Raw genomic sequence first — 26,504 nt, forward strand, 5'->3', positions numbered from 1 at the left:
TGAACTTGATCAGTGCCTGCTCCTGTTCTAAACTTTGCTTGCATCTGCATGCTTCCTTGCCCACAGCCCACAAGATGGAGAAAAACACTTGCTTCATGAATTACCTGTGGGAGGCACATAGCCCTGCCCTGGGATGCCTGCCACAAGCCCCACACTCTTAGCAAAGATTCTGCCATAGGCTTTGTGTGAATAGTCAGAGAGCACCCTGTCCTTGATGGCTTGGCAGTCCCATTTGGTCACAAGGTGCAAAAAAACCCCTGAGTTCCTAGTAGTTAGTTTTAATACTCCAGGAACACAGATTTTTTTGTCCTTTGTTGTTTTCACAGGAACAGGGACAGACCCATCCTCTGCAGTCTCTGTCCCTCAGTCTTTTGTCACCCCTGCCAACAGCCACCACATGGAGATGAGAAGCAAAGAGAAAATATTTGAAATTTCCTGCTGAGTAGTTAGTTTCTGAAAGGCTCAGACTATGCCTGGCATCTTATTAAAAGTCAGGAGACTAGAACTGTCTGATTGAGTGATTATTGAGGTTTACTGTTTCTCTCCCAAACCAGGAAAATTGCATTTAAAAGCACCTGGGAAAAATAACTTCTTCAGCTCTGCTCTGTGTGTGCATGTACATGTATATAAGCAAACTCTGCCTCTCTAGTAGCAGACTTCCACAGGAGGAGGTAGAGCATGCATCAAGGCAGAGCTGGTACTTGGGCGAGGTGACCATCACACAAGCTGGAGCTGAAGGCAAGGGAGGGCTGGGATATGTTCAGCGGTTCCTTTGGCCAACAGTCACATTTAGAGACCTTTATCAAGGGCAATTGGCAAGGCTGTACTTCTGGGGGTAGGGGCTAGAGTCTCAATGAACTGCATTACTGTCTGGAGACTGCTCCAAAGAAGCACAGAAGTTTGCAGGAAGGGCACAGGAGATACAGCTGTCACAGCATGTTCAGTTGCATCTTGTACTCCAAAGCTGCCTGAGTCCTACTGCAGGAATTATTAGGAGAAACCATGGGAAGCATGAGGAGAGAGCAATAGAGGAGCTAGACGGTTTGTACATTGGCACTGGCAGAAATTGTGTCTTCATGGGCTAAGCCCGTAGTTCATCAACAACTGGTACAATGGCGGCAAGCTCAGGGGTCATGCTTACTTTAATTCTTCTTCCCAGGTGTGTACCAAATATGTGACCACCCCCACCCCCCGCCCCAAGCCAGGCCCTCACAGTACAGGTACAACTGCTGGACTGTTGCGGTCTCACAGTGCATCCGCTCAGGCGCAGGACCACATGGACTCAACTGTAATGTGGGCTGTGTCCCAGCTGGGGCACTTCCTTCCATTCAGTGCCCAACCTGAAATATTGGGCAAAGGCAGGATTGACGGTGTGGCAGTTCCTCTCCTTTATCACACATTTGGGACCTCTTCTGCCCCTTTCTGAGGAACCATTTGCGATTGTGGGCACAGAAGGTAAGACAAACAAGGAGGGCATGACCCAGACCCTCCATGGCTATTATCAGGCTGTGGAAGGTGCCTTGTCTTGGCTAGCAGTGGGGGTGGCTCTCTAGGCAGGTCCCTAGGCACCACTCTCTCTGTGGGACGGTGGCAGGATGCACCATGTACCATGTCAAGATTCTGTCTTATCTTTCCAGAAGGGACTTCTGCAGACCTGTCCTGGCTTCAGGCTACTACTAACAAGCCATCCCCTTTCTGGCAGCTGGGTGTGCCACCCCACAAGACAAAATATTACATCTTCCCAGCTTCAGCTTGCTCCTTTGGCTCCCTGAATCCCCCTTTCCTACCCTGCAATGAATATAGTGGGGGGTGGAGGGAATGGAGCCATGTCCATGTCTGAGGGCCCTTTGTTAGCACAGGCTGCTATAAATCTGCATTCTCATTCCACATGATGCTCAGCCCTTCCTTCCTCACTCTCATTTTGGGAGATGCTGTCCTGGTCTCCGTCTTCCACCAGAGCCTTCCAGCTGCCTTCTTGGCTGCAAAAGAGCCCCCATCCTAGCTCCACACACCTAGCCACAGGCAACTGCCAGTTCCTCTTTCTAGCTGGATGTATGCTCCCCACTGATTACCATCCTCCTTCCCATCCTTGACTGCTTACATTCCCTCTCTCCCACCCAAGATCCATTATCTCCTGATGCCGCTATTTGTGTCACACAAGGACTTGCTGCCTACCTCAACTACAGACAGCACTGTAGTCAGCCAAGGCTCGCTCCTCTGCAAAAGGAAATTAGGAAGTTGATTACACACACATGCATGCACACAGAGGAGAGTGCACATCTTTTCCCAGCCAGAAAGCTAGGAACCCAGCTCCCAATCCCAGAGTAGGAGGGAATCTGCAACCGACCTGGCTGGTAGTAATCATAGACTTTGATGCTGGCCGATTTCAGGTTCTTCATCTGAATTACTTGTTCCAGTTGCAGAATGAAAGTCTGAGATTCATCGTTGAGCTTGTGGAGATGGAAAGAAATTAGCAAGGAAGGGGAGAAAGAAGTCATTACATCTTCATCTTCCCTAGCTTGAATGTTTTCCCGCACTAAATGTCTCTAATCCATTAGAGATTCTGGATTTTAGAAATGGAGTATGTGTGAGAAATGGTAACCCAATGACAATGAAATTGGGCAAGATTCCTCTGCCCACAGTTCTGCCAGTGCTCTTTCCCCCTGCCTAGCCCAGCCTTGGGCTTCTCACACAGCTCCTTGTTCTCTGGCCTCTTGCTCTTGCTGTGCCAAACCAAATGCTTTTGTTCCCACTTACCTTCTCCAGGTAAATGTAGACCACATCAGCTTTCACTTCTACTTTCTTAACGATGGTTCTGTGCTCCAGCTGGGATAGGAAACCATAACACAAAGAAATTTGTGAGCAGTTTTCTTAGGGCTTTCTGACCTGAGGGACTCACTGTTTTATTGAAGGGATGGTGGGGAGCTGGACTGTGTATGGAACTGTGTCTTTCCCACGCATAAGGGTTTTAGTGGTTACATCTTTAGTATTCCCTCCTGGACATCCCTTGTGAGCATCTTGGGGATGAACTATGCTGTCCCTTCTCAGTTAGAGGAATCTCCCACTCTGGGGACAACAGATCATGTGGATAGTACATAGGAATGATGCATTGGTCAGCAAATAAGTGCAGGCACCAGTAAAGATTCTGGTTATCTCATCTCACTGACTGCTAGACTGCTGTGAAAGACCTGCCTGGGGGCTGTGCAAATAATTCATCTTTCAGTTTTATGGCTTAATTGGAAACATAATCTTTTTGGCTAGAACTAGAGTCTCTGTAAGAAATCTTGTCTTAGAATTTCTGGCAAACAAATCCCAGTGTTTAGCACACCAGCAGCACATTTTGTTCCTGGCCCAAGGCAGAATAGTGTCAGCAGGAAAAGCTAAATCACCTATGATCTCCTGTAGCCAACCCTTGTGGCCCCTGTATGGAAATGAGAGGTTTCAGTCCAATTACAACAGCAAAGGACCCCTGTTAATTTAGTCACCTCATGGCCTGAAATGAACACTTCCCAACAGGAGCAAGCAGGTGGGACCCATTCACCACAGCCGCTTTTTTTTTTTATTTCAAAGTCCTTACCAACACCCTGGAACCGGGAGCCAGGACGAATCCAGACAGCAGGGAGACCTCCACGATCACCATGTTGGATGTGACTCTGCTCCCAATGTAGCTGAAGAAGAAGAAACAGTCAGAGGGTCTGACCCTGTGAAAATAATGCCCTCCCAGCCCCGCTTCCCTCCACCACCATACCCTGTGTGCAGGACCCTGAGCCAGGTAGCCTATCTGGGACTGGGGACATGGCAGCCACAGCTCCCTCTCGCAGGAGGCAGCCAGCACCTTCCTTCCCCACCCCTTCCACACACCAAATTCATCCTCTGTCCTGTCCGCCCCAAATGCCAGGTCCCTCCATTGCAGCCCTGAGGCTTTCCTGGCTGCTGTTCCCAAGCACAGCGGGTCTTGCTGGAGGAGGAAACAACCCTTGGGGTCACCTGGCAAGGATGCGGACAGTGAGGACACGTGCATTGGCCTGGCTACAGTTGGTCAGCTCTGTGTTGACACGCAGAGTGAAGGTTACAGCAGCCCGTGGGGGAGGCTCGTGGTACCTCAGCACTGTCTGCAGGGCCAGGAGGGGAGAAGACAGGCCAGGCATGATCTTATGCAGGGAGAAGACGCAGAGACCTCCACCTCCCCTCTCTCCCATGCTCGTCCCACCATCTCACCTGAACGAAGACGCAGCTGCTGCCATGGACCTGCACCAGGAACTGCCCCGGGACCTCAGTCAGTGCTGCCTGCTGCACCAGAAGCCGCTTCTGGCGGTTGACTTGGAAAGCCTTCCCAAAGCCCCTCTGGGACTTCACCCTCACAAGTGCCTGACCTGATGTGCTGAATGTCCTTGCTGCATATTTTGCTAAGGCTTGCAAGGCAACAACTGTGTCCTAGAGAGAGAGAGAGAGAGTCAGCCCTCTGAAAACATCAGCTCTAGTGAAGCCAACTTGGAGCAGGAAGACCTCAAGAGGACTCGCCCTGCTAACCTTGAGTGCAAAAGTATATCAATCCACAGGTTGCTACTTGTTACCTGAGTGGAGGCAAAGCCCCCATAGGCATTCTGCTGCCGGGTCAGCCATGCCACAATACCAGCTGCAGTTGTCATGTCACCTGCATGCACCCGTGGCTTAGAGAGGTACGCCAGGAGCACATAGGCTGTCAACTCTATGTCCACTGACTGAGTACCAGGCCAGAAGTCTGTGGAAGCTGGAGAGGTTGGCTTGGGGCTCCAGTGGATTTGTCCTCCTGCAGAAGGAAAAGGAGCATGCAGGTTATCTGGAGAGAACATAATTGAGGTTTCACAGGAAACAAAACCCCAGAGTGCTTTCAGGGCTCCTTCAGCTCATTCCCTGTACTCAGGCCAGGATCACTTTCTTCAGTTTATTCCCCAGGGCTTCATCTGGTCTTAGCTAACAGATTCCTACCTCCTCCCTCAAGAGGATTTTGAAATCCTCCAGGCTGAGGAAACTCTTTCTGATAAGTCACCCTCACAGCTTGTGAAATAACTTAGTCTATTTTCCATCACACAGTGCAGTTACTGCACAAATACAAGGAATATGACCAAATACATATGTCATTTTTAGCTGCTCTAGCTGGGCTTACATTACTCCAGATGCCAGCAGGTGAATGAGAAGCATTACCCCAACCAGCAGTCAGCACCTGATTTGATGGCCTGTTCCTCCAGTTTGTACAGCAGCTCCTGGGTTGTCTCATAGTCCCCAGCCAGGGCAAAGGCATAGGCCAGCACGGCTTCTGTGTAGATGTTGGTGATGTTGTGAACCGCCTGCTGCAGACAGTGGAGGGTAGTCTGCATCAGCTTGCCCTGTGTTGGGAGAAGAGACACATGCCAAACTCTGACAGGGGCAAAACAGGGGGCAGGGGAGCTCATCCCAGGGAACTGGACTATGTCTTCCTGATACAACTCCAGAGAAACCCATTAAATTACACACTCTCTTGAGAAAACAGGCAGTGTAGCCCCAGTGTGCACTGGGAGCCATAGCCACCAAACACTATTACACCATGCCAATTTTACAGCACTGGTTTTTTTGAAGAATGACTTCACAGTTTGGCCAAACATTGGCTCCCTCCCAGCAGCTCCCTACCTGTTCCTGGCCTGGAGAATGCCAGCATTATGAGCTGACATATCCCCATAGCAGTGCCCAGGCGTGGGGACCTACAGAAGAGCAGGAGGGAGTGGGAGCGTGCTCACCTTCAGCGGCTGACCCAGTTCCAGCAGTGCTGCAGCAACATATGCCCCCAGGGAGATTTCATCATCCACACTGCCCTGTGAAGGGAATGCACCTTTCACTCTCCAAGTGGTGTTTGGAGGGCGCAGACAGTGACTCCCCAGAAAGAAAAGCATTCCTTTCGTGTTCTCCACCCCATACCCTGCTCTCTTTAAGGCTGGTTGCATGGATTGCAGAAGTGATTTTCCAGGATCCTTTAGGATCCCACAACCTTTTGCTGTCACAATATCTGTCCAGCCATTCCCCAGCTGTGCTGCCAGGCTTGGCCCTCATTTACCTTTAGGGAGGAGTGAAAGAGGCTCCCTTTGGAGGCAAAGCAGCCACTGGGGAGCTGGTTTTGCTCTAGCCAGCGTAGGGCATCCTGGATGTTTTTGTCATCTACATAGATGTATTTTCTGGCTTGGCCAAAAGTCTTGACTACAAAAGCTGTCAGCCTAGGAAGAGGATGAGTTGTGAGAGAAACACAAAAAAGGCAAACAGAAAGTCAAAGGCCTCCTGGTGCTTGTCCCTGAACTTAACACTGACATAGCTGGGTACCAAAAAAGAATCATTTTCATACAGAAAGGCAAGCTGAAAGTGGAAATGGTCCACAGGACCCAAGTGGCTCCTCTCCCTCAGCCTCACTCCACAAATGTACTACTCCTGTACTACTTACTGCTTTACCCAGTTGTTTCATATGTGAAAAACCTCTTACCCCATCTACTTTCACCTGTTGCACTTCATCTCCCCCAAATAGCTAGAGACAATCTTGAATTCCCCGTTTTCTTCCTCCTTTCCTTTCTCCATTTCTCCCAGCCCAGACAACACAGGGTCAAGCTGGGCCAGTGCAGCTCTTTCAAACTCTCCCAAGCAACACCTTTCCTGGGCAGATAATTTTTTTATTGCTCTTTCCTGATCTACCTCCAGTCAGTATGTACCCCTCTTGGCTGCAGGGACACCACCAGCAGTATCTGGTGCTGTCTGTGGGGCAACAGCAGGGCCATAGAGACAAAAAGGGACCTCCCGCCCCCTGGGACCACATCGTTGTTGTTCCACTTTCCCAGAAACTCTGCTTCCCTGCCTCACTGCTTTTTCAAGTGGCTCAAGTCCCTCAATCTGTCTCCCTGCCAGAGAGCTCCTGGGGTCTCCAACCAAAAGAAGGAACACACGTCCTATCAGCTTTCCCAGGCACATTAGCTGCTCTCACCCAGACAGGAAAAATCAGGAGTGAGGGATATTTGCAGTGCTTACCAAGTGTTCCCTTCCCCATCCTGCTGCCCAAAGACACTGTAGGACCCATCTCTGTGCCTATAAAGAAGCTCCATCTGGTACCCTGGGGAGAACAGTAATACAGAGAAGTCAACATTGACAGAGTGAGTGCAAGGGCAAGAGCTATTGGTAGATTGGACACAGGGGAAAGCAGAGGAGCAAGGTGGGTCTGTTGTACTTGCCATTGCGCAGGAATCCTGTTGCCCTCTGCTTGATCTCAGGGGTCAGCTGCCTCGTCTTCTCCAGGTACTGCAGCACATAGACAATGGGGGCAAACAGCACCATGTTCTGCTCCCCACAGCCATGAGGCATCTGCACCAGGTGGTCCAGGTTCTGCAATGCTGTCCCCATGAGGTCGCCTATGCAAGGGTGTAAGAAACAAGGCAAGTGTAAGTATGATTTGAGGTGCTTCTCAGCCAGGCAGTGGATAGTAGTGCTTTATCTCAGCACAGGAGGAAAACACTGGAGAGAGGAGGAAAGAGGAGTAAACAACAGAGTGCAGGATAGAGAGTGGTGACTGTTTTGTCCCTTCCCAGTCTGGTATCGTGATGCAGGGTGATCACACTATGGAGTCCCTGAGGAACTTTCCCTTATCAGCTTTTGCAGTCTGAAGAGCTCCAACCATAACAAATACTATTTGCAAAAGGCTATGAGCAGAGCTGCAGTTGCTCAGTGTGTGTCATACAGACAGACAAATATAAAAGCACTTAGGGAAAGGTTGAGATGTTTTTGGTCTTTAGCCAGGCCTGTTCTACCTGGCCATATGCAAGCATCAAAATGTCAGTAAGCCAGCAGGGGCGCTAGTCAGATGGTGTGAAGGTGTCCATATGTCCTCCAGCCATCCTGAAAAGCCTTGTATTCAGTTTTCTCCTTTAGGGCTCTGTTGCATAATATCCATAGCTACTTATGCCAGGCCTGGCTTCATACCAGTTCTGGCATGGGGGCAAGTGACCCTAGTGCAAAGAATTGTATTGAATGGTAGGTATGTCTGATCCTAGTAGCCTCTCTAAAGTGTTCTTTTGCAACTTAGTAATGCTGAGAAGGATTTCTTCTCTCCAGGAGCTTCTGTTGTAGCAGTGAAACTTAACAGGGAGACAAGATGGTTATGAGCTTTGCTGATTTTGTCTACACAGAATTAGCCAAGGTCCCAAAGTACCGGTAAAAACAATGGCCTAGAGTCTTTGCTTCAGAATCCTAGCTAGAAAAATAAGGATTATTCTCCTCTGCAGATTACTTTTCCCATGAAAGCCTAAGTGTTAATCCAAAAACCTGAAAGCCTGGTGTTGGCAAACCCTACAGAGAATAGAAACACGGCATCCTCCCTTTCGAGCAGTTTCATGTCAAATGGATCCCCTGACACCATCACCAAGTTAAGCCTTGCTCATCTGTAACAGCAGTCAGCGAGCCCACAATAGAAATCACTTACCTGAGATGGAAATGTAAGCCCTGGCAGACCCCTTTACCACATTGTCAGGGAGGTGAAGGGACACAGGTTCTTCAGCCATGCTTCCTGATAATGACAGGATAAAGGTCTAGCATGAAAAATCAAGCCATATGCATCTAACCAGAGGGACAAGACTGGCACAGACAAATGTGACATGGCCTACATCCTGCTCTCACAGACTGCTCCCTACAGTGTGCTCTGGTCATCACACCAAGCCCCATTGCCTGGAAACTTTTCAGGTTGGAAGAGAAGTGAGAGCTGCTGGCCAGGCTGAGGGCTCACCAAGCTTCACAACTCAATTCACTACACTGCAGAAGCTTCACAAGCACCACAGTTGGTCATCACTCAGCAGGGGGACATCCTGGAGAGACTTGCAATGCTGCAGGGACAGGGTGGGAGGGATGGACCAGCTCTCACTGGTGACTATCAAGCCCCAGAAACACCCGGAGACTGCAGTGTGGGAAGGATACTACAGAGCAGGATTTTGCCACTTATACTCAGTGGCAAATTCAGTAGGACAGCACATGTGGAAGTAATATTTCTTGTTCTTTCCTGTCTAATAGGAAGTGAAATTTTCTATGTGAAAAATCATTTGAAAACATTCTGTCATCAGACCTCCCATAGTTTAGTCGTATTCTCAGGTCTAGTTATTTCAGGCTGTAGGACCCTTTCAGGCTGTCCACATACCTCCTCTCGGGCATAGCAGGGAGCTGTAAGACTTCTCCACTAACACACCTTCTGGCTGCCAGGGCAGGAACATGAACATGGGACAGGAGAAACAAGATTACACACAAAATTCCCAAACAGCAGCAAACTTTCAGAGCAAATTAAGGTCTGAATTCAGTGCTTAGCCCCCAGGCTGTGAGGGACTCCATCCTCCTCACCTTTGGCAGGTCTGCACTGAAGCTGCCTGCTTCACTGCTCAAGAGAGCAAGAGCAAGCCTGAGGGATGGGGCTCTCTGGTCAGTGAGCATATACAAAAGCTCATGGTACAATGGGTGATTGAGCAGGGAAAGGTACAGAGAGAAACACAGACATGATGTATGAATGCAGCTGAAGAAAAAGTACTGCAAGAAGGGAATAGGCTTGGCTAGGTCCTGGAGGGGAACAAAGCAAACTGAGCCACAGCTTTGGTATGCTAATGCTGGCCGAAAATGAGGAGAGAAAAACATTTAGCCCAGCTCATCCTCCCTTCCCCCAGGGGCAGGGATACTCAGAGAGAGAAGCAAGCCTGCTCTCATACTGACCCGGACCAGCAAGTGTTTGACCAGCGTATGCCTCCGCCTCATGGTAGCTGGCAAGGTTTTCCTGCCCCCACACCGTGGCGTGGTGTCCAGTACCTCTATCCTCACTGTGATATTCAGAGTCCCTAGCAAATAAATTGAACAGAGCCTGTTTCTTATACCTGTGGCCAAATGGAGTCAACTTGCTTTAACTGATAGTGGTCTGAGATCCTGCGGGTGGCTGGTCTTCATAGCCTCAATGGTTTAGCTGGTAAAGGTGAGCCAGCCAGTACTGATGGCTTGTTCAGACACCCTAAGCATGAGGCAACTAGGTAATGCCTCACCAATAGTGACTTCATTGCACTAGATATGACTGTAACAACAGAAAGTCCAGCAGCCCCTTGGACCCCAGTGTTCCCTTCCCATTGCATATGAAGCAAAGCACCAGCAATACAAGGTTCCCCCACCCACATCCATGCAGCCCCTTCCTCCCCAGCTGGTTCCACAGCCCTGTCTTCAAGAATTCTCCATGCCACCCATTCAGTTCCTGCCCTCTCTGATCAGCCTGTCTAAGAAGAGAGGAAAAAAGCAGACGCGATGGATCACATGCTCGAACCACTAAGACCAAACTTGGGGATCCAGAGGAGGCAAGGCTCTCCCAGGTTCTCTGGACCTCCCACTCCCTCTCACTTCAGTTTTAGGGTTCCCCATCACTGCTCCCATTTTTGCTGCTATACCCAGCTGGACTGCTGTCACATTCCACGTTAAGGTCTTGGACTCCTCTGCACACAGACACTCCCTGTCCCTGCAGGTCCGGCATGGCTCCACCTGGAAGTCTGAGGATTTAGCCAGGGCCACATGGATCTGAGGGAATGACAGATGCAGGAGAGTGACTGGGCAACTCAGGACAAATGGCTTGGCACAATGCACTCTAAGACTGGAGGGCATGGTAGGTCTGTCCCACACAGTGCTACCTGTGGCACAGGCACACACCTGTATGCACTGCTGCAGGTAGTTGAAGACAGTAGCTTTCAGCATGAAGGTCTCCCCTCGGATGACAGAATATGGCAGTGTCACATCCACAAAGAAGGGTTGGACCGTTCTGAGGCTCGTGCTCGGGGCAAGGCCAAATCCCCTCCCAGCCAAGCAGAATGTCTTGACTTTCCACTCTGCGGCAGCAGCAGGTGCTGCGACCGGGACACTCCTGTTGCCATTGGAGCTGAGAGGAAGAAAGCACTTGCATGAAGAAATTCATCCCACTCCACTGCAATGGGGAGGGCTCATGGTCCTGGGTGAGGGAGGCTATGCAGGTCCTCATGCTTGGATCAACCTCTGCTATATTACCAATGACTTCTGCTCCAGTGGCTCACAGCAAGGCAGCTCTCAGCAATTTTTTTCCCTAAAGCCACAAACCCTGCTTAAATGCCATCAGTAATGGCTTTATACCCTTCTCCTGAGCAAGACACTGCCCGAGCATTCCAGCCCCGTACACTCAGTCAACAGCATTATGTTCTGGAAAGCAGCAGCACCATATCCTCCTGAATGCTGATTCATCAGTCTTAATCTAAGTACCGTGGAAACAACAGCTACAAATTTAGCTGGTGCACCCACCAAATGGAGAAGTTAGTAGAGTGTACCCCAATATGTGAAGAGAGGATAATTGGTGGTTTGGTCTTGAAGAGTTTTGTTCTTCTCTAAACCTGTGTAGACTTGAGTTCTGCACCTCAAAGTCTACTAGTCCTTCAGTTTGATGCAGTACTAATGCAGGAAAGAGTCACAAAATCCACATGCAGACCTCTCTTTACACCTATGGCTGGACTTTCGCACAAATGGAAGTCATCCAAGACTCAATAACAAAGGGATCGTCCTTCTGTTCATTTGTAAAGTCTGGCATCACTTACCCAACAGAGAACAGATTCCAGATCCAAGTTTCAGGGAAATAGTGGTGAAGTCTTCCATGGGTTATAAATTGGGGTTGTTCCTTAGTGATTCTTTGGTCTTCCGTAGAAGGTCCCCCTGAAAGAAAAAATAGAGTCCCACCAGAGTGGGAGAGGTCAACCCTGCCAATGATAGACAGCCTAGCACTGGGGCAAGAGGCAAAGCAAGCAGTAAGAGAGATGGGGGAAGAGTCTGGCAGAGGAAAACACAAGGGAGTGGGCTGATTTGGTAGGATTGGGAAAACAGGAAAGGAAAGAGAGTGGTAACAGGAGAATAAGCTTGCAGTGAGCTGATTGCAAGTTTTCAAAGACTTGGATAGACAAAGCCCCTTGCTGACCTGACCCAGAGTTGGTGTTAAAGAGACTAGGGACCTTCAGAGAGCCATTTTAACCAACAGCTCTGTAATTCTGTGAATAACAGTACTGTTTGCTTGTCTGCAGAAAACTCACAGCCCTCTGCAAGCAATGGTTTAAGTATCAGCAGGCACGTGAGACAGCTTAGCATGATTACCTAGTGCAAACTGAGACATAGAGGAAGGAAGTGACTGCCTCTGCAGCCACAGGTGGAGACAGAATCCAGGTCTCAGCACAGCCTGTGGGGCAGTCACTGGGAAACAGATCCTGGCCCATGCTTGGGTTTGTCTGTGCCAGGAAAAGGAACACCATCCTTTAATGTCAGGGAACATCCAGGTAGTGACATTCTTCAGAGCCCTTTTTGCAGGGTCTGGGTCATTCCTGCTGAGGCTGGTGGACTGGGCAGCTAGGCTGTGGCAGCAGCACCTGTTATTCCTCAGAGAGCCAATATCCACCATCAGCAAACCTCAGAGATCAGAGGGCTCTTCCATCTGGGTGACCTCATGTCCCTGTTAGGCTGAAAATGCAGCTCACCCATGGTCAGCTTCCTATCTGCCCGATGAAAGCACTGAGACAGCTTCTTGATTACAAGGTTTGAGAAGATTTTCAGCCCCATGTTCTGTTAGGAAAAGAAGGAGGGCAGGGGGGGCAGAAAAGCGTCTGTGAGTGGGGAAGAGCGGCCACTACTCTTCAAAATGACTCTCAAAACCATTGGGACCAGGACAGCCCAGTGCCTAGGTGGCCCAGAGCAGCACTGGCCCAAGCAGCCACAGTGCTGAGGGAGGCATGGCACAGCCTCCCCAATCCCTTCTTTCTCAAAAGGCCACTAAACCACCACCTCTCTTCTGGGGGACACTGGGATGTCTTGCTCCTCTCAATGCATTTCCAGTGGCAAGGGCACACAGGAGAGGTGTCAGTGTCCTGCCCCGTCCCCTCATGCATGCTGGAAGGAATACCTGGATGAAATCTTCCCTCTGAAGTCATACAGAGGTGTGATGGGGAACACACACTGCCATTCAGCCCCTGGGGCTGTGACACCAGCCTGTCCACAAACACAAGAGATGTCCCTATGCTGTGAAAGAGCCTCCTAGGATGTGTCTCTATTGCTAAATAAAAGAGGACAGGGTCTGATTCTCAGGTCCAAGGCCAAATGGCGCTGCCTGTGTTGTGCCCATGCTGCTTAAGACTAGTCCTTTCTAGAGGAGATCTGCCTTAAGACACCGACACGTCTGTCTGGGAACAGCCCAAAACAGTGCCAGAGAGAAGGCCCACAACTAAGCCATGTCAACAATCTGCAGTCTAATGCTTGGGATCACTCCCCATCTCTCTTTTTTTTTCCCTAGTACTGTAGATAAAGAGTACACAGCCAGGACCTCATTCCCAAGCCCCAAAAGCTGCGTTTTGCTGGTCCAGGATCTCATCATCTTGCTTTCTGCATCTGTGGAGGGGAATGCAGGTGTTCATACTCACAATGGGACTGTACACCTCTTGAGACAGCACAGCTAGGTCAGGACAGACAGCAGGGGCTGTCTGGAGAAGGCAAGGCTTCTCAGACTGCTTGGGGAGAAAGATATCTCAGATGCTCATAATTTCAACAGCTCTGGGAAAAGTCACGAGGTGATTACCCGGAAGAGGTTAAAGATGTCAGGCTGAAAGGAATGCTGTGGCTTCCCTCGTAGCAGAGATGATGTGGACTGGGGCTGAACACAGTGATCTGAATGCTCTTCTACTTGGGCAGGGTATCCATGTCGATAGACAGCAGGGAACAAACCATAGACCTAGGGAAACTCACAGGCAGGAAAGAATTGGGCAAGGAGCATATACCTCCAGATGCTTTGCTCCACCCTCCCCTAGCATACATATCCTGCCCATCTCCCTAGGCAGATCCTGCTTTCTCCTCCACACAACGACCTCCTCATCCATTAGCCTCCGGTTCCCCTTGCCACAGCCCCTGCCTGCCTCCCCAGCTCATCCATCACTCCTGATTCTTTGCCTGGTTGCACAGACACTCACCATTTGGCTTGTCAGCTCGCTCTCTGGTCTCATGAAGAACATGTTTTCATCCGCTGCCTGTACTGCACACAGGGAGCCAGGGGCTGCCTGCAGTTGGAGCTGCACTGTTGACCCTGAGTGGGCTTCTTTAGCTGGGAATCCTACCTTGACCTTGAGCAACACACCACGAAAGGAAATATGAAAAAGAGAGAAAGAGCATGAGGAAGCTGACAGACAGGCGGCACAGACAGAAAGAGGGAGCCCAGCTGGAGTCTTCCCTGCTCAGCCACTGCTATGAACAGAAGTCACTGCTGAAGCTTTCCTAGTCCCTGGGAACTGTGCTGCAGACATCCCCTTCCTTTCTTCTCCCCAGTTCTCTCTTTGAAGGATCTGAGGGCCTCCTTCCCTCAGGTCTGCTGACTCCTGCTTGTCAGCTCTCCCCCATCCACAGGATTGAGTCTCACCTGGTTTTCAAAGCACAAGGCAACATCAAAACGGATGCTGTCAGCTGTTACCCCTCCATTGGGGAAGATGGCGTACACCACTAAGGAAGGTGATGGGGTGAAGTCAGCAGTGAAGGTCAAAGGGATGGAGAAGGAGCCCTTCAACACTGAGGAGAGAAAGGCAAGGAGTTTTCATCACAGCCCCACTGAGATCTCCTTCTGCCCTCCTTTTTTCTGCTTTACTATCCCACAATGTCAAACCAATTCCTGCTGCTGCTCTGCCTGCCCTCTCCCTCCATTCTCTGACCCCACATAATCATAGAATGGGTTGGGTTGGGAGGGGCCTTAAAGATCATCTACTCCAACCCCCCTGCCATGGGCAGGGACATCGTTCACTGGATCAGGTTGCTCAAAGCCCTGTCCCACCTGGCCTTGATCACTTTCAGGGATGGGGCATCCACAACTTCTCTGGGCAACCTGTTCCAGTGCCTCACCACCCTCACAGTAAAGAATTTCTTCCTAATGTATAATCTAAATCTACCCTCTTTCAGTTTAAAGCCATTACTCCTTGTCCTATCACTACATGCCCTTGTAAAAGGTCCCTCTCCATCTTTCTTGTAGGCCCCCTTTAGGTACTGGAAGGCTGCTATAAGGTCTCCCCGGAGCCTTCTCTTCTCCAGGCTGAACAACCCCAACTCTCTCAGCCTGTCTTCATAGGAGAGGTGCTCCAGCCCTCTGATCATCTTCGTGGCCCTCCTCTGGGCTTCCTCCAACAGGTTCATGTCCTTGTGCTCCATCTTCCCACAGGTCCTCCCAGTCTCTCTTCCCATCATTGTTTCCCATGTTCTGTCCTTTCAGCCTCTTCCAGCTGACACAATTGCTTCCTCAGCCTCCCTCTGTCCTGTTCGCTGACTGCCCAGGACCTACAGATTCAGGGAATTTGGGAGAAACTCTGGCAACTCTCACTGTCCGACCTAGAAACCCACCGGGCGCAACTGTTTCCCATTGTCCAGCTGCCGCAGACTTACTGTTCAGCTTCCCAACCTGGACACTCCTCTGGCCCCTGACAACAATTCCAGCCTTCCCAGTGACCTGCAGGAGGAGGGACATGGGATGAGCAGACTGCTGTTTGCCACTGGAACACAGTTACACTCACCCATGTGCATCTTGCTCTCTTAAGCAACCTCAGAAATAAACTGTGGGTCCAATCCAACCCCACGCCTCGGGTCCAGCAGATTTGCAGACATCACAGTGTGGGAGGAGAAGATTTAACACGTGAGATTCTGGTCTGGTCTGTCCAGTTAGGACAATGGATGGGTAGTGGGTTCACTGGAGATAAGTGAGAGACAGCTAAGGTATTGCCCCACTAGTAGGCAGGTCTCCAGACCAGACCAAAAGACATTTCCACTGAGCAGCTGTTTGATAACCAGAGTGAAAAAGTGATCCCCCATCCTGTTCTAAAGAGAGAAGAGTTTGATAGCAGACTCTGCGCAAGACAATTCCCACTGCAGCCTTGGCAGAGGCTAAGGGGGTGATGGGCTGCAAAGGTAGAAGGCTCCTCCCATCCATGGAGGTGGGGCCCACATACCAGGATCACACTGTGACCAGGCTGAGCTCTGCTGGGTGTAGTGTTCACCCAGTTCTCCAAGAACAAGTTTTTACTGTCATCCAGGGATGATCTAAATTACACCCTCATCATTTCAGTGGGGTCTGATCTGATCAGTGCAGTCTTTCCCCCCAGGTTCTTTACTACCCTTACTCACATAATATGCAAAACCTATACGGCTGGTGTCTTCTCCCAGGTCATCCCGACTGAGTGTGAAGGTCACCTGGACATTCTGCTTCAGCCCACAAGGCAATGTTTCTGTGAGTGGGTGTATGTCCAGGAAGCTCTTGGTTGTGACATGGAAGGGCTGCAGGTGATGGTAAGCATTCGTGTAACTGAAGTTAGTTTTTCGAGGTGTGTGTGTGAGATCCTCCAGTGTGAACCTTCCCTGAGAGGGGACCAGAGACACACAGAAATCAAGGGTTTCATGCTGCAGTGCTTTGTTAGGATGTCGTCAGCTTGGTTTGGGAAAGGCTGTTGCTTGGTGCCTTCCTGCTGGGTCTGCACAGGCAGAGCTTGCAGGGAGCCCAGGCCTGAACTGGCAGGGGGGCTGCAGGGCAGGAGTGGGGAGCACTGGCATAGCTCAAGATATCTCACTTTCCTGTATGCAGAGGTAGGATTTACCTCCAAAGAGACTGAGGAGCTGTTCCAGGCAGTTGTGTCCAGGTTGAACGATGCTGTTCCACTGCCATCTGTGATGTATGTTTTGATAAACCGACGCCTCATGAACTTTATCACGAGATAAACTTTTCTGTTTTTCATACCGTTTCCATAGTGATCCTGAAGCTTAATCTGGTGGCAACAGGGTGAGGCAGAAAAGCCAAAGTCAGATATTTCTTCCAGTGTCATACCCAAAACCTTCCTCCCTCTGACAAACATAGAGCCTCTGTGTAGGTGGCCTTAACTTCAGTCTGGCCCCAAAGAAGACAGGGGACTTATAAAACTCCCTTATCTCTCAAGCTAAGCTGAGATTGATTAAAACCTGGCCGCTCCAAAAGGTGTTTCTGGCTAAAGCATGAGGAGCCCATCCCCTAGCCAACAGCTGAGGCATCCTTGCATCCCAACATCCCTGCTGAGACATCACTCATCACTCTCAGCAGAAGCTGGTCAGGGAATCTGAAATGCAGAAACAGGAGCTGCACTGTCAAATAATGTGACACACTGCAAGGTAAAGTACTCTGAGGAACAGAAAATGGTTTGGGTCAGCAAAATTTACTAGACAAACTCCTTGGCAAAAGATGGGGAGGGAAGAAGCAGGGAAAAAATCACCTTCCCCCTGTAGGGTACTCCAGGAATGTAATATGCATTTGGTGTCTCAAACACTGCCCTTGCAGCTGTCCTGGAGATGAGGATTTGGCTGGAGGCGTTGATCTGCACCCCTGTTGGAACGCAGAGTGCAAGGGAAGCAGGATCAGTATCGGAGGTGACTACCACACCCTAGTTTAATCTCACTTTGTTATTCCCAGCCCCTCTAAGCGGAGTGTCTCAAACTTCCTTCCTGCCACCAGCACCCTTCAAGGTTTGGAGGCTGTTTCTGTGGCAGCTCCTTCTTTAGTTAAAGTGTCTCCAAGCCCCTCTGAGGCCTCACGGACCACGCTCCCAGCCACACCTCATCCACCTGCTTCTGGCAGAGTAGCTCTCCATGGGCACAGCAAGTTCCTCGGGCAGGACCGCTCTCCATGTCCTGTGATGGTCCCAGCACCAGGTGGAGGAGGGGAGGAGGTGTGCTCACTGCGACCCTCACATCCCCAGAATGGTCCCTCTCACCCATGCACCTTCTCTGTTGAGACCCTGTGTACCTGTGCCCATCTCCAGGAGAGAGGCTTCTGCATAGAGCTTGCTGTCTTCCTCACTGGGAGCCAGATTGAAGACTGACATGCTTACAGAAGGGGTGAAGCACCCCTTGCTCATGGTCTGCAGTAGGAAGTGGCAGATATTATTTGGGGGTGGGAAGAAGGGAAGGAGGCAGAAGTACAAGGTATTAGTAGTCATTCTATCATAACTGTTGACCGCAACAAGTAATAATGCAGACTCATATATAGATAGATATGGTTCACATTTTGAATTCGGTGTGTTCCATTTTATATGCATGAATATGTGTAATTCATATTGTAGAAATACAAAACAAAACATGCATCACAGTTTTATCAAAGTTACAATGTTGACAACTTTCCAGCTTTAGTAGGAAACTGAAGACTGCACTAACTGGATCACAGAGCAAATATACATGTATTTTAGTAGATCTAGCCAGAAGAACTGCAGAATCAGATGAAAATACAAAATATCAAACAATTTCAAGAGCTGGAAGATTACAACTACTGTAACAAGTCATAATGACAAATGATAAAGCATGAAAAGTTTTCAACCATATATGTACAACGGAAGAGCCCAGCTATGAAATACATTGTTAGGAATGGAAAGACATAATAAGAAAAATATAAAAATATGCAATATATAAATATATAAAAAGAGAAAATAAAGTGTAAAAGCCACTATGTGGTTTGGCTATGGAATTAACCATGTGTCCACCATATGTTAGTGACCTTGTGCAGCTCCAGGATAGGTTTACCTTAACATGGTAATTCTGCACCTGAGAAAGCTCTATTAATTGTTGTTTATTACACTGCATCAATTTCTGGAAAGTTTTGCTTCTTTCAAGAAAAGAACAGAACTCTCAATCTTTCTGTGAAATTCCTCTTTTCTAGTCCCTATCATTAATAAGCAAAGATACAAAGAAGAACTTCTGGGGGTAAAGGCTTCTCAATTGGTCTGGGCAACAATAATTGCATTAATTGAGTTAAAACAATTTCTTATTAGTCTACATATACATTACAGAGGTTGGCAGCCTTCCCTACATAGTAGGTCATTCTGTTCACTCAGCCCTTGACACTTAGTCCTCTGTGGTGCTCCTTCACTACCCATGTACCTTCCCGGATTTTACTCACCGGACCACTGTATTCCCTACAGGTGTCCTTGCTGGCATTTTGAGGACGTCTCCTTGCCTTCTGGCACAAAGTCACCCGCATGGTCCCTTGCACTGCTTTCCCATAGCTGTACCTGCAGGGAGAACACCAGAGGAGCTGCCGAGCAGAGGCACTGTGTGTTTTGCTGAGCACATTGCTCCACACAGGTGGCCTTCCTGATGAAGGTCTTAATGCAGCTGGTAAGCAGGCAGGCATAAATGAAAATATAGCGTATTGTGTACTTGGGGAGTGCAATAGCACAGTCCTGCATCCAACAGAGGCAGAAACAAAGCACAGACAGGAAAGGACCCACACTCTCTGAAGCTCTCCCACTTCTGGGTGCTTGCTGTCATGGAATTGGAGGCAGACAAAGACAGCTGACCTGAGCTGATGTGTCCACACAGCACGGAGCAGCACCCAGTGGAGATATTATCTCAGGTGTGAAAGCAGCAGAAACATGTGTCCCTGCAGACAGCAATAGCAAATGCATGGTATGGCAGTGACAGACCTACAGAGTGACCTCAGACCTGCCTCACTATGGGCTTATCTCATGATCTGGACTCTTGTTTCCGTCATCAGACGTGTTCTGCTGTTTTTCACAAGGTATAGCAGAAGTGTGCGCTTGTCAGTGCAGACTTGTTCCCTGACTGCCTTACTGCCTTTCCGTCCTTTGACTCCTCTCTGGCTTTCCCTTTGGAGCAATGCTCTTGACAGTATCAGTAACAGGAAGACATCAATGACCCATCCTGGGGATGCAGAGTGCTGTACTGTTTTCTACTACAGCCTAATTTTAAAAGCCCCGGTCAATGAGAAATTATGTCAGACCAGCAGCAAAGAGACACCAAAAGTCTCCAGACAACCCAGCCTCAAATACAAATGAGGTCACCCCCTTCATCTGTCTACAAAGTGCTTTCCAGATCATTCTCCTTCCTCCTTTGTGCTTTTACCGTCTGAGGTCGTGCCTTCCTTCACACCCTCATCTGCTCAGTTTTTGCTAATGACTACATAACTGAAGAAACCCAGCTGCTGCTTCTAAGAAGGTAATAAGTTCAGCAGCATATAAGTAAGAAGGAACAGCATAACCTTCCAAAGAAACACCAGTCCCTGCTCCTTTACCTCAGCAGGTCAGTCTCATATCAGATACATGTTTTTTCCCCACATAAGGTGTTTCAAGGCTGGACACATACAGCTTCCAGAGCAGGGTATCACTTGCCTAGGACATGTCTCCCTATAGCTGGATGGTGTCTCCCAAGTGTGGCTTGTGTACCTCTTCTCCAAGGAAGAATCCATCAGTTTGACTCTTGCACTATTTGGGATTCTTTGAAAGGAGCAACTGTGTTTGGCCCTTCTTGGAGACACTTCTTGATGGATTCAAGAGATAGGAGACATATGGAAGGAAAGACACAGTTTTGATGAGCTTTTTCCTTTCCCCTGAACATCCTCCTTACCTGCCACACACACGCAGTGGGAAAGTTCTATCTGAAGCATAAATCTGAGCTGGTCCCTCGAAGAAAACATCAAACTTTTGCAACACTGGAACAAAAACCACAGAGTTACTCCATCAAAGGCAACAGACTACCTAGAAATGGGAATTTGTTCATATAAGGCTGGAGTCCCATGAAGGAACATGTTTATGAGTTAAAACCGAGGACTAATCAAAAACAGGGGAACCAAAGAAAGAACCCCCTTTTTTCCCCCCAGCATATGTCTTGCAGAGGTCTCTAGTGTATTCTCACTCTGTGCCAGCCTAGTTGTCAGCAGATACCTTCTCCAGGAATCTCCAGAATCATCCCCCTTGTGTTCATTTCTGGTATTGCCCACTCTATATAGATCTGTGTTTAATCCTAGCTCTCAGACAGTTAATCTTAGCTTACTATGTTTGGCTACATATTGTTATACAGACAAAAACAAGCAACTTTTTCCATCCCATTCTTTGTTCTCCGTACTCCATCTTACCGTGTTCCTCCACCTTAAAGGTACTTGACACTTTTGGGTTCACCACACTGATGGTGTAAGTCCCCAGGGAGAGTTCAGCAGCTAGCTGGAAAGAGAGATCTGCAATGCCCTGTTTTGCGCTCACATCCAGCCACTGGCCAATGCGGTTTTGGTTTGGGTCCTGCAATCCGAGGGAAGTAAAGAAGAAGCAGTTGTCAGCAACACCTGCTATTCTCTACCCAGAGCCCCCTGGATTCAAAGATGTTCCAGAGATTTCAGAGGCTTTCACAGGTTCCTGCTGTTTTTTTCCCCAGACGGTGCTGAACTGACTTGAGTTGCTGGAGCACCAACAGAGGTGAACCCAACCCACCCAGGGTTACTCTGCTCTGTACTGCCTTTGAAAAAGAAGGTAAGAAAGGTCCTGACATTTAGACTCTCCAGTCTTACATAAAGATGAACTGTAAGAGTTAGTGAAAGCCTGGCTGGCATTCCTGAATGCAGAAATGGATGGTAGCTGAACCATTTGGATCATCAATGCTTGCTAACAAGAAGCCTGTGGACAGAGTATGCATGTATGTGCATGTGTATACACAGACCCTAAGAAAAGTAACTTGACTCAGTAAGACAGGGGCCTAGGTATTATCCATACTGAAGTACCTTTCCTCATAACACCTGAGGTGTCTGAAACACCCACCTGGACTTCCACCACGGAGTACTGCAAAGCAAACAGAGAGCAATGTCAGAAACTGGCATGACATAGCGACCTGCATATAAACTTATCTTACCCACCTAGCCCGTGTGCTGTGACAACACTGCCAGTCCCAAACATTCATTACAATACAAGGAGCTTGATCCTACTGAAACCAGGAGAATGGCTTTGAAATAGTAAGGAAAATATATGACATAAAAATCTGTGCTATTCTTTGGATTTGCTTTTTGATCCCTTAATTTTTAAGAGGCACTTCCATAGATACTCTAAAACTGTGAAAGCTAGAATTTACTATTAAAAAAATGAGAGAAGTAGAGAGACTCACAAATACCATCATCTGAATTTCACAAACATTAAAAGGCATCAGTTTTGTAACATAAATCCCAAGAATTAACAAAACTGCATCACCTATAGGAAGAATACACCCCACATTTTCCTGTAAAATCCCTGGCCTAGGAGGTAAGTCTTGGAGATGTGAATTACTGGTGACTGCAGCTGACAGTAGCAGGGAGGGACAAAGAAGGACATATTTCAGCCCTTCTAGGTCTATTAATTCTCTGTTTGTTCTTGTATCACTGCAGCTATCAGCCAGGAGGCAGTAGTGCTGAAGGACATGTGATTGGGGAGCACGAGGCATAAGGAGGCAGGAGCAGGGTCTTGGGAAAGTAACTGGTCTGTAAACAGAAGGCCACATGTAATTCACATTATTCATCATTCTAAGCTTTCATGCAAGTTATCATAGGCAGCTCCGTTTTCACTGAGACAAACAAAAAATGTGCAGGTTAACTATTTTCATAACTTGAATCTAATGTCAATGCTAAAACTAAACATGCTGGCAAAAGGCACCCGGGTTATTTCCAACCCATTTAATTTGAAAACTATATATTGTACATAGCTTTAATGCTGCAGTGCACTCAAGCTTCATAATAGCTTTGTTTAAACATGACCTGTTTTGAATTTTCATCACAGCATTTTTAACAGTTGTTATGCTAATTTGCTTATACCTACACATAGACATCAAACATTTATAGCCAAATATCTTCATGAACCAGTTGTAGGCATAGAAGCAAATGTATCATTTATTATCTAACTACGAGAGATATGACTTCTCTGTTGGGGGGAGAAAGGAGCGCATGATTCTAGGCCCTCACCAATAGCCTGAAAAAGAGGAAATTAAGTCAGCAATAAAGAAGCCGGAAGGATCTCGCCCATTATTTCAAGTCTAGAGGGATTTGATCCAACTCTCCGCTCACGTGTGCCCTTCAGTATTTATCTGTCATGGCATGAATTCCTGTTGGCTCTCCTTAAATTGCTTGAGGACAGAGAAGTGAGAAATAGCTATAGCTGCTGGCTGCAGGTATAATTGCTTACCATAGAAAGATGCTAGTCTTGCAATTTCCTGGCTAGCACATATGCAAGTCTCTGGCAACTTCTCATTCCCTTGACATGGGGAGAATGAGCTCCTGCCAGCAGCAAGGCAGTATAATTTGGTTATACTGTTTTGTCTCTTTTCTTTTTTTATGATCACTTCATGTGTATCCTTTCGCATATCAATTAATTTTTCTTAAAATTTTGCAGATGTGTCACGGCTTGCTTCAGACCCTCCTGCCACCCTTAGGTGCAACACACTCCACAAAGCACTGAGCTTTCCAGAGCTGGGGGAGGGGATCTTCGGGTCTGGCCAACTCTGTGCACCACTTGTCTAGTAACTGTGCCCATGGCGAACAGCCCATGGATGCCCCCAGAATCCCTGCCTGGTTTGGGGTTGTTTTTTTTTTTTTGGGGGGGGGGGGGGCGGGGCGGGGCAGGGCAGGTGCATGCAGCTCCTGGGCTGCCCTGTACTAACTCAGCTAGCAGGGACCCCTGGCACATTTCCCAAATACCATCATCAGCACCAACCCTCCCACCGGCCAGCAGCCGTCCTGTGAGAGTGACAGCACAGCCGTCGGCAAATGGGCGCTGCTGTTCTGATTTTAGTAGAGGGTTGGCATTAGCCGCCCTGGGTGCTGCAGACATTGGGACTGTCTCAGCCTCCACATCGTGGGGCTGGCAGAGGAGGCAGAACTGACAGAGGGAGCCCCGAGACTTCATCGCCTCCACTTAGGCGGGCTTTACCTTGCTGTTAACAGGAGCAAAATCTTCATTCAACGTCACAATCCGGAATTTCACTGAAGGGAGAAAATGGAGAAGATCACATTATAGAGATGGAGTGCGTTCAGCAACAGGCTTGCCTGGCACTTGCCTCACCCCAAAATCACAGCTCCCCACACAGCCCTACCGGCAGCCCCATGCCTGCCCTGCAGCCCTCCTTACACATTGTGCAGCCCTGTTCACCACCTCTTCCCTCCAAACACATGGCAGCAGCGTAGCAGCCAGCCTCACAATTTAGGGTCCTTCCCATGGGCTACAGCCAGAGTTGCCCTTACGTTTCTTCATCTGCAGCGTGAGCAGACCAGTCCTACCTGGCCCTGCCCGAGAAGACCATGTTCAGGTCTGCTCCCTCTTCCGAGCCATCTCTGCTCCTAGAACGTGTGAGACCGACCCTTCCAGCCCCCTCCCACCCCTAAAATGTGGTGCACGGATACATCACTCAGAAGGCAGAAGATAGCTTTCCCCTCTGTTCCCATGGCACAAAGCACTCAGCATGCCACTCATGGGAAACTGGGTATGAAGTCCAGGCAGGTCAAGGCAGGGGAACTGTCAGGGTGCTCCACGCAGTGCTCACCTGTCTGTCCTGGGTTATAGACAGGTTTATCCATGTGGATGAAGGTGCCTGTGCCAGCCCTGCGGATCAGCACTTGCTTCTCTTCATTTGCACTGAAGTAGTGGCCATTAGAGATGCGCAGGTGGACAGTGCCCACCTCCTGGCTGCCTGCAGGTTGGGGGACCTAGGACACAAAAGAGGAGCCACCAGGTTAGCAGGCAGTAGGAGACAACAAGATGGCATCAGAGCAGTGCTCTTCTTGCTCCAGCTGCACTGTGAGGTCAGCCTCTTCTCCGTCTTACTCTGAAGGCCAGCGCAGGGTGTCCCCTCAGTGACTGAGGGCTGTGTCTGTGGAAGCACAGGGGACAATGCTTTTGCACCCGGGACAGATCTTGGACAAGAGGAAAAGGGAGGCTGTTTTGGCACAGAAATTGTGTCTGCCCCTTCACAGGGCCACTATTAGAGCCTGCATGGAGCGAGATGGAGAAGACTTAACCCAAGGGAAGAAAAGGTCTATGTTGATGAGAAATCTGTTTCCTAGAGTGTGCAGGTCACAGAGGCTGAAATCCACTCTTATTCATCAGTGCAAACCAAGAAAATAAGGTTCTTGAGTTTGGCAGATCTTGTGCTGAGCTTGTGTGCACACGCACTCATGTCTTTCCTAGTCCTTCAGCACATTTTCCAGCCCTTAAAGAGAAGCTTGTAGGGAAGTAGACATGATGGGAGGCTGACTGAGATGAAAGGTCTGGCTCTTCCTGCATCACAATTCACAAATGACACCCTGTGACAGTGCTTCCTTCTCAGAGGAGAGAATGAGCTGCACAGCTGCCATTTGGGTGCTTCTAAGTGCCTCCATCCTCCTCAGTCCTTTGGTGCCTGAACAGGCAGCCTTCTCTTGGTGTGCCACCAGCGTGGATTGTGAGATACCCAGGAGGAACAATATCATGCAGACAGACAAAGGCAGGGAGCAAAGACACCAGGCTCCCACTAAATACTCTCCCTGACTTTGCATTTCACTCCTTTCCATGCCCTCTCTCCTCCCATCATCCTCATCCTCTATTTCTGTGCTGAGAGGAGTCATGAGCCAAAAGAGCACACTGGGAGCTGCCAGTTAGAGGTTCCTGCCAAGAATGATCCTGACCTGAAATCTGGAGCACTCGAAGATCCAGTTGTTGCGGACAACCTTGCGGTAGAGGCTGAGGTTGCCAGATGGATGCACAAGAGTTAAGGCCACACGAATAGGCTTCTCCACCCCACGGAGGTCCAAGCAAACCCTCTGGGAAGAGGGGTAGGGCAGTGCAGCTGGAATGATGATCAGGTACCTCCTGCAGTGGGGAAACAAGACATCACATCCTGGGAGTAGTCTCACCCACTCTTGGCACTGATACTCTACGGTCTGAGGAAGCATGAGGGTTTACCACCTCTCTGGGGGCAGGAGGTGCTGGTCTGCTGGAGTGAGAGGGACAGATTAACAATGAGAGTGTGAGCCTCTCACAGGGGTGATGGAAGGGATATAGTTAATGTCAGATAAATGCTTTCAGGTGACCTCAGGTCACACTGGTGTGTACATGATTTTGGAGGATGCTACAGTAATGCAGAGAAACATATAAAGTAGAGACCATCTCTGCTTCTGCAAAGGCAACCACTTAGGTGTTCCCAGTACACATGGAAAATGCAACAGTTGTGCCCCTCAACAGAAAAGGATTCGCCCTTCTTTCTTTGAGATGGCTCCTCAACTACCTTGGCAGCAGGCTGTTTCCTGCTTAATCATCCCCAGCCCTGCAGCCCTTTTTGTTTGCCCTTCACTTTATCCTACACCTTTCCCTTCAGCCTGCAGTCTCAGACTGCAGTCCCTCACTCTTCTTGTTCCCACCACCAGTCCTCACCTAGTTCTTGTACTGCAGCAATATTCACGTGACAGGTTCCCACCTTAAGGAGAATCCTGTGTTCATAACAAGGCTTGTGGTGTGCTGCATATGACCCCATGTCTTTCCCTTCCAGGAGATGCCTCGCAGGGTCCCACGCTCTCTCCCTGCTATACTGGCCCCTCCCTCAGCATCGCAACTATCAATCACCAGATTTTTAAATGGCACTTACGGTTGTGCCACTATCCCCAGGGTGTAGAGCAGGCAGCTCAGGAGGAAGGGAGTCCACAT

General features: G+C 49.0%; 1 protein-coding gene across 1 annotated transcript; it reads right to left on the reverse strand.

Moving 5' to 3' along the window:
- Nucleotides 1-2,176: 2,176 nt before the first annotated feature.
- Nucleotides 2,177-26,504, reverse strand: LOC104032929 (alpha-2-macroglobulin-like protein 1). Its single transcript, XM_009485412.2, has 35 exons — nucleotides 26,446-26,504; nucleotides 25,490-25,673; nucleotides 24,370-24,532; nucleotides 23,760-23,812; nucleotides 21,630-21,650; nucleotides 20,957-21,116; nucleotides 20,449-20,533; nucleotides 18,983-19,094; nucleotides 17,837-17,951; nucleotides 17,307-17,416; nucleotides 16,662-16,829; nucleotides 16,195-16,425; nucleotides 15,460-15,523; nucleotides 14,453-14,598; nucleotides 14,010-14,159; nucleotides 13,622-13,774; nucleotides 12,531-12,615; nucleotides 11,607-11,721; nucleotides 10,699-10,924; nucleotides 10,443-10,569; nucleotides 9,730-9,851; nucleotides 9,170-9,224; nucleotides 8,465-8,548; nucleotides 7,221-7,397; nucleotides 7,021-7,102; nucleotides 6,068-6,224; nucleotides 5,754-5,828; nucleotides 5,204-5,366; nucleotides 4,575-4,789; nucleotides 4,219-4,434; nucleotides 3,988-4,112; nucleotides 3,578-3,668; nucleotides 2,758-2,826; nucleotides 2,348-2,450; nucleotides 2,177-2,217 (listed from the first exon to the last, which is right to left on the reverse strand). Exons 1-35 carry the CDS (start codon nucleotides 26,502-26,504, stop codon nucleotides 2,177-2,179), a joined length of 4,302 nt encoding a protein of 1,433 aa, XP_009483687.2.

This window comes from Pelecanus crispus, chromosome 1 (assembly GCF_030463565.1).
Source record: "Pelecanus crispus isolate bPelCri1 chromosome 1, bPelCri1.pri, whole genome shotgun sequence".
NCBI lineage: Eukaryota > Metazoa > Chordata > Aves > Pelecaniformes > Pelecanidae > Pelecanus > Pelecanus crispus.

Excerpts from the sequence above, each read along its gene's own strand:
- LOC104032929 (XM_009485412.2), bottom strand. The coding sequence starts at position 26,504 with ATGTGGACTCCCTTCCTCCTGAGCTGCCTGCTCTACACCCTGGGGATA. Across the intron at positions 17,952-18,982 it reads GTAGGGAATACAGTGGTCCG|ACCATGAGCAAGGGGTGCTT; the intron begins GTGAGTAAAATC and ends TTCCTACTGCAG. Across the intron at positions 4,790-5,203 it reads GGAACAGGCCATCAAATCAG|GAGGACAAATCCACTGGAGC; the intron begins GTGCTGACTGCT and ends TTCCTTCTGCAG.